This window comes from Gekko japonicus, unplaced genomic scaffold (genome assembly GCF_001447785.1).
Source record: "Gekko japonicus isolate JY-2015 unplaced genomic scaffold, Gekko_japonicus_V1.1 scaffold545, whole genome shotgun sequence".
Classification (NCBI taxonomy): Eukaryota; Metazoa; Chordata; class Lepidosauria; order Squamata; family Gekkonidae; genus Gekko; species Gekko japonicus.
The window spans coordinates 2,953-10,454 of NW_015168063.1; the positions used below are offsets into that span (position 1 = coordinate 2,953).

The 7,502-nt window shown below is 45.3% G+C and overlaps 1 protein-coding gene across 1 annotated transcript; it reads left to right on the forward strand.

Moving 5' to 3' along the window:
* Positions 1–532: 532 nt before the first annotated feature.
* LOC107113247 (tyrosine-protein phosphatase non-receptor type 13-like) lies at positions 533–6,946 on the forward strand. Its single transcript, XM_015414548.1, has 3 exons — positions 533–742; positions 2,032–2,094; positions 6,129–6,946. The coding sequence occupies exons 1-3, from the start codon at positions 626–628 to the stop codon at positions 6,207–6,209; spliced, it is 261 nt and encodes an 86-aa protein (XP_015270034.1). The 5' UTR covers positions 533–625; the 3' UTR covers positions 6,210–6,946.
* The last annotated feature ends 556 nt before the right edge of the window (positions 6,947–7,502 follow it).

The following is a 7,502-nucleotide window of genomic DNA, read 5'->3' on the forward strand; positions in this document are numbered from 1 at the left end:
GGCTCCAGTTGTGTACAGTGACTTTGGGCTTTTCTGTATTCTCCTCTTCACTTGCAAGTTCTTATTTCTTGGGGGGGGGGATCCGTTCTGCATGTGTTTTGCTCCCTCTAGTGGTTGAGTCCACATCATACAGTTTAAATAGTTAGGGAGATATGCCGGACATAAACCTGTGTGATATCGAATCAACCACTAGAGGGAGCAAAACACGTGTGGCGCAGGAAAACCGCCCCGAAAAAACAGGAACTTACAAGTGAGAAGAATGAAAACGGGGAAAGGCCCTTATAGGATCAAGCCGCTCTTCAAATCCTGGTTTATATCCAACCATTTGTTCTTGGGCAAAAGCTGCTTCAAGCAGTCAGGCCACATCTGTGGAGGAAGGGAAGAACAGTGCACATGAGGGCTGGCTGTTGGATCTAATAAGGATGCCGGCGGTAGCTGCCCGAGGACACAGTCCTACATCTGCTGAGTTATTGCTCTTCTTAGCGGACCTGAGGCCGACTCTTCCTGTGTCTGTTTGAAATCGTAGACGGGCAAACTCCGGCATGTGTCCCATTTGAACTTCACTGCCTGGCCAGATCATGACACGCCCTCCCAGCCAGACGATTTGCTCACTTTTATATCCTACATGAGACACATCCACAAATCAGGACCAATCATCACTCACTGCAGCGCAGGCATTGGACGATCGGGGACGCTCATTTGCATTGATGTGGTCTTGGGACTCATCGGCCAAGATCTAGAGGTGAGTTCGGCCAGAGGAATTTCGGGGGGTGTCTCTGTTTATGGGCGTTTTAGCTGGCTTTTTGATACGTGGATCCACGTTTGTCCTGTTTTATTCAAAACGTTTTTTCCCCACACATCCAGTAGATATACCGTAGGCCAGGCTTTTTCTGTTATAGAACAGCCCCCACCCTCAAGGTCTTCCTGTGAGGCTGTAAAATGGAACTTATGGGGCAGTTTGAAAGCTGTGGCTCTAGGCTCTGGCTTATTTTTTAACAAATCTGATAAGCAATTATTTTTGTGTGGCATGTATTGATACCCGCCTTGGGTCCTGACCATGTCAGGAAAAAGGCGGGCTGCATAAATACCCTAAATAAATACTTTTAAAAGATACCAAAGGAGGCAGCGTTTCTTCACTCACGATGCACAAGGGAAGGGCTGTGGCTCAGTGGTAGAGCATCTGCTTGGGAGGCAGAAGATCCCAGGTTCCATGCCCAGCATCTCCAGTTAAAAGGACCAGGCAGGAGGTGATGAGAAAGGCCTCTGCCGGAGACACTGGCGAGCTGCTGCCAGTCTGAGTAGACAATGATGACCTTGATGGACCGAGGGTCTGATCCAGTAGAAGGAAGGCAGCTTCATGCGTAAAAGAGTCGATTGACCAGGGTTACTACTGCAACACCTGCTGATTTTTGTCTCTGCCTCCAAGTCCTTAAAGGAGTGGGATTCTTGTCTGCCCGCTTTAGAAGCAGGCACAGCAGTCCCCGTCTTCCCCTTTTATAATAGGAAATGCGCCTGCTTTCATATATATTTTTCTCTCTCTGAGAACAACACAACAATATCTGCATGTATCTAGCAAATATTTCTCCTAAGGGGCTTCTCTTAAGGTCTTTGTTGGAGCCCAGAGCTACACATTGGAAAGCACACCCAGGGCCAGAACCCCAGCTCTCCACTGAACAGCATGAAAGTGGCAGAATGATGTGGAGACGTGTGCGGCGGAGGAGTGCTTCCCCCTTCCCTCGTGTGCTGCCTTCCTCTACTGTAACCTCTCCTCAGATACTTTTCCTCCATGCTTGTACTATCACGGGGGAAAGAAGGGCATGTTTACAGGGGACAAGTGGCAGATGAGAAAGGGCCAAGCCCCCCCCCCACCTTGCTGCAGTGTTCGGAAAAGACCCAGGACTGCTGCCAAACCTATTGTCCCAGCCTTTCAAAGCTGATGCTCTTTGCACTGGTACGGTGCACTCCGTTCTTTGTAATGCTTCTGTAGGTGCATCTATCACTGGTGTTCTCTGTGTGCTTTCTTCCCCCTAGTTTGACATCTCAGACATAGTGCGCAGCATGCGCCTGCAGAGGCATGGAATGGTGCAGACGGAGGTATGTGTGCCTGGACTGCTGGAGCATGCGGTTCTGCTTCTGATTTTCAAGGTTGCTGTTCTTCATTTCCTAGGAGTGTGGTGATTAAAGAGACTAGGATCTGGGAGACTGGAGTCTGAATCCTCAGTTTGGTGTAGTGGTTAAGTGCGCGGACTCTAATCTGGGAGATCCGGGTTTGATTCCCCACTCCTCCACCTGCACCTGCTGATGTGACCTTGGGTCAGTCACAAGCTCTGGCACAGCTGTTCCTGAAAGAGCAGTTTGTGTCAGAGCTCTCTCAGCCCCGCCCACCTCACAGGGTGTCTGTTGTGGGGAGGGGAAGGGAGAGGAGTTTGTAAGCCGCTCTGAGACTCCAAGTGAAGAGCGGGGTATAAATCCAATCTCTTCTTCTTCTCTGCCATGGAAGTTTGCTGGGAGTGGCCTTGGGCCTGTCACACGCCCTCAGCTTAACCTACCTCACAGGGTTGTTGCAAGGATAAGATGAGGGAGAGGAGAACGATGTAAGCCACGTTGGATTCCCATTCGGGTGAAAGGCAGGGTATAAGTGACAGAAAGAGATGCAGCCATCCGCTAAGCTACGTAAAGGAGTCTTCTGGCACCACCTTCAACCTCTGTTTTCAGAAGTGAAGCCTGTGTGTGTGTAAAGTGCTGTCACTTTGCACCTGATCTGTGGCAGCCCCCTGGGGTTTTCAAGGCAAGAGACATTCAGAGGCGGTTTGCCATTGCCTTCCTCTGCATAGCAACCCTGGACTTCCTTGGGGGTCTCCCATCCAAATAGTAACCAGGGCCGATCCTGCTTAGGGTCAGTTTGTTGTAGTGGTTAGGAGTGCGGACTCTAATCTGGGAGAACCGGGTTTGATTCCCCCACTCCTCCACATGCAGCTGCTAGTGTGACCTTGGGTCAGCCATAAGTTGTTTCAGAGCTGTTCTCTCAAGGGCAGTTCTCAAGAGAGCTCTCTCAGCCCCACCTACTTCACAGGGTGTCTGTTGTGGGGAGAGGAAAGGAGAGGGGGATTGTAAGTCGCTCTGAGACTCCTTTAGGTAGTGCAGGGCAGGGTATAAATCCAATCTCTTCTCCTTAGCTTCTGAGATCTAACAAGATCGAGCTACTTAGGGATGAGGACATTTTAAAACAAGAAACATGTATGCAACATGGTCTATGTGGTCCCGACCACCTGATTTCTTTGCAAACGGGTGTTGTGGGTGGGAATCAGTCTGCACATTGACAGCAACTGTGTGTGATCTGAGCCATCCAGACCTTAATGGGGGGGGCGAGGTAAAGACCAGAGAGGAAGGATGCAATACGAGGCCCCCAGCATAACCCTCAGGTGCTCCCAAAGGATCTGGGATACAAGAGGAGGAGGAAGAGGAGGAGGAGGAGGTGGTGGTGGTGGTGGTGATGGTAATGATTGGATTTATACCCCGCCCTTCACTACCCAAAGGTGTCTCAGAGCGGCTTACAAACTCCTTTCCCTCCCCCTCCCCACAACAGACACCCTGTGAGGTAGGTGGGGCTGAGAGAGCTCTGACAGAAACTGCTCTTTTTCAAGGACAGCTCTTATCAGAACTACAGCTTGCCCAAGGTCGTCCAGCCAGGTACAAGTGGAGGAGTGGGGAATCAAACCCGGTTCTCCCAGATTAGAGTCCGCGCACTTAACCACTACCCTCTGCTTGGCATGCAGGAACAAACTTCACCGAAAAGGGAGGGCTGGTGCCTGCTAGAATAGGCAGCCCTCAGATAAATGGCCCAGGGGTCGGACTCTGTACAAAGCAACGATACCACCTGTGGCTCTTCGGAGCACTGTTCTCCAGTGTGGCCCCTGTCCCATGTTTCAGATGGCAGACAAGGCCCATGCCCAGTGCAGCTTGTGGTTGGCAAATGGTTGCCACCTTGAAACAGGCACAACCAGAGTACCCTGCAGCCTCCTCGAGGTGCAGGTAGCCAGTGTGGCTGTTTGGTCGATGATCATCGAAAACGTTTGAGCCACAGAGACTGTGGCTCAGTGGTAGACGGTGGGAGGGGCTGTGGCTCAGTGGAAGAGCCTCTGCTTGGCATGCAGAAGGCCCCAGGCTCAATCCCCAGCCTCTCCTCTTAAAAGAATCAAGCAGCGGGTGATGTGAAAGACCTCCACCTAAAACCCCGGAGACCCACTGCCAATCTGAGCAGACAGTACTGACCTTGGTGGACCAGTGGTCTGAATGGTACTAGAAGGCAAAAACAAGTGTCGTTAACAGACTCACCAATTACTTGCCAAAAAGTTGAAGAACATGTCATAGAGAATAATGTATACAAAATAGCTACAGTGAAAAAGTACAAAATGTAAACAATAGAGAACTGGTATGTGCTACAAAATATAAACAATGGAGAACTACTAAATAATTGATGTTGTGTCCAGATGTTTCATAACAACGTTTCAAAGTTCATCCTTCATCAGGGTGTTCCCTTTAAGCTTCTGTGGTTTTCATACTCTTACTGACAAGCATTGGGAACAGTAACAATTCAATACAAAATCAGACACTAATCTCCAACATGTAATCAGCTTCAATATTATTTAATAGTTCTCTGTTGTTTATACTTTGTAGTACATACCAGTTCTCTATTGTTTTACATTTTGTACTTTTTCACTGTAGCTACTTTGTATACATTATATTCTATTACATGTTCTTCCACTTTTTGGCAAATTGTAATTGGTGAGTCTGTTAACTATGTAGTACGAATGGGAATGTAAAGATTTTCATATATAGGTTTTTCCTTCTTGATTGTTCATATTCATATATTTCTCTGGTTTCATAGATTTATTCTTTAAGTAATATTTTATTAGGATGTTAGAAAGGCCTGTTATATAGAAGGCTTTCCTCTTGTAGGTCTGATACTGTTAGCAGACAACATAATAGGTACAAAGTTCATGATTCTGTAGTTCTTAGGGCAAACCTTTCAATGTCTGGGTCAGATAAGATTTTAGTCTCGTATGAAGATTCCTTGCCCATTATCATTTAGGTTAGGTTAAATAAACATTTAGTTTGACATAGATATGTTTCTTTATATCTGGCCAATCAGAGGGCTATTACTCAAATTACCACTGTCTTTTGTAACCAATTATGCTGTTTGAATATTGTTTTCTTGATGATGTCAGTCCATGTATAAAATATCATGTATTTCCTGAATATGTTCAGAATATGCTCAAGAAGAAGATGAAGAAAAAGAGGAAAGTTGTCAATTTTTGGTTAACTATTTGGTCTAATTGTTTTCCTATTAATTGAGGCATTTTTCCTGATTATGCTGAGAAGAAAGCAGTCAGTTTTGATGGGTCCTTTGGTTTAACTGTTTTCCATATTTAACATTTGACTTTTAACATTTGACTTTTCATATTTCATTACAATAAAATACAAGAACTTTCTCCTCATTTTACTTCATTTTTGACATGGAATCTAATATGTACAAAAACTACATTTGTTTTTGCCTTCTATTACCATTTTATTATACAATAGTGTAGTGAACATCATTGAATGCTGATATAGCATAAGGCAGCTTCATGTGTTTGTAAAGTGAATACCATTGGTACAAGGCACTGTCCATACACTCACTGTCGGTTTGATACACTGGCACAAAACCAGCAGTGAGCGACCTAAACAAAGTAAGTTCTCCCCTCTCTCTCCATGTCCAAAGGCCTAAGCCCTGCTGAGCGCACATCCCACGCTGATCTTGTGGTCAGCCCGTCAGTGGCACAGATGTGAAGAGCCTGGGGAAGGGGCCATTACAGGCTGAATTTGCTGGCACACATAGACCATGGATCTAGATGAGTGCTGAATTCGTATTCACCTCTCTCCAGAACTGCCATGCAGACATTCCCTGGAGTTTACAGGAACAGAAGAAGGATTTAAACAGCAGAATGGAGGGTGGGGGGTGTTGTATCAGTGGTATGTGTCTTAAACAGCAACTATTAAGTGGAATCTCCTCCGTCCCCAGCCATTATATTCTGTTGTTAAGCAACATTTGTGCTTGCAGACTTACGTACGCTTTCCTTTTTCCCCAGGACCAATATATTTTCTGCTATCAAGTTATCCTCTATGTCCTAAAACGTCTTCAAGTAGAAGAACAGCAGAGAAACAGCTAAATTTGAAATTCACGTATGCTTTAAAAAGGGGTGGTGGGGTTGGACAGAGAAAAAGGAAATTCCTGAATGATTCGGGCACCATCTGCATTGCAGAATCAAACTGGTTGAACATTCATTCTGTCTGCCGCAAGGGATTCCTGTCACAGAATTCTAAGCAAATCACAGTTTGCAGAAATCCTTGGGGGAAGCCATAACAGCTAAACTGGTAAAAAGCTAATATGCATTTGTGGCACAGGTGTGTGCCGTGAGTGCAGTCTTGCCAATATGGTCCTAGTGTCCGTCGGGCATCATGTACCCGTGCACTCCCCCCCCCCAACTTCTGGATGGTCCAAAGCCTTGCACCCCATTGAACAGTCCTGCAGTTTCTGCAGTTTTTTGACACTATGATAAACAGTTGACATTTTTAAACAGCTTTCTATTTTTCCAAGAAGTATTAATGTCTCCTACATGTTTTTTTTCCCCCCTCCTCAGCTATTTTATAGTATATTCTACTGCTGGGGATGAGGGGCGGGGTGGGGGGGAGAGATACAAAACAGTATTTTATCCTGGTGGACTTTCTTACAGGGACATTTGTATTAGTCTATTTTTAAAAGGTTTGTTTATAGCAGAGCTGTCTTTTTCCAGCATTTTTTAAAGGATACAGTAGAGCTTTTTATAGGAAATACTTGAAATCAGTATTTAAGCTTTACATCGTACTAGTATAGGAGAAAGTAGCAAACATTGAACTGTAAGTATCACACGTTATATTGTTTACTTTATAGAGACTTGTGTATATATTTATATACTTTTACAAAAGAAAGTTGAATTAACAGGTGTCTGAGTATGTAACTACTGAGACGCCTCCGCAGTGTAAATAAAAATACACTTAAAATATGAAAAGTGACTCTCTTGTTTTTCTGCCCATTTATATATCCTGTTTTCTTCCTGGTCTCAGGGCCCTTTTTCTTTGCCTTCTGCCATCCCAGACATTTCCAGCTATATCTGAGTTCTGCAACAACTCAGATGTTGTGGTGGAATCAGACGGTTCTTCTTTTTTTGGCATGTGATCATAAGTATAAAAATGATGGCCCATCTCTGCTGTGAACTGGAGCTCCTGTTTCTTCGTAATTCAGAAAAGGTCAGGATGGGATGCAGGAAAGTAGCCTCTCTCTAGAATCTGTGTCATTTTGCTTCTTGGTAAGATGGGTCATGAATTGAAGTTGGGTCAAAACAAGGCACATTCAAACAGGCAAATATAGAAGTAAGCATACATCAGGCACACTGCAGAAAAGAAAAGGACTGTCAGAATGGACA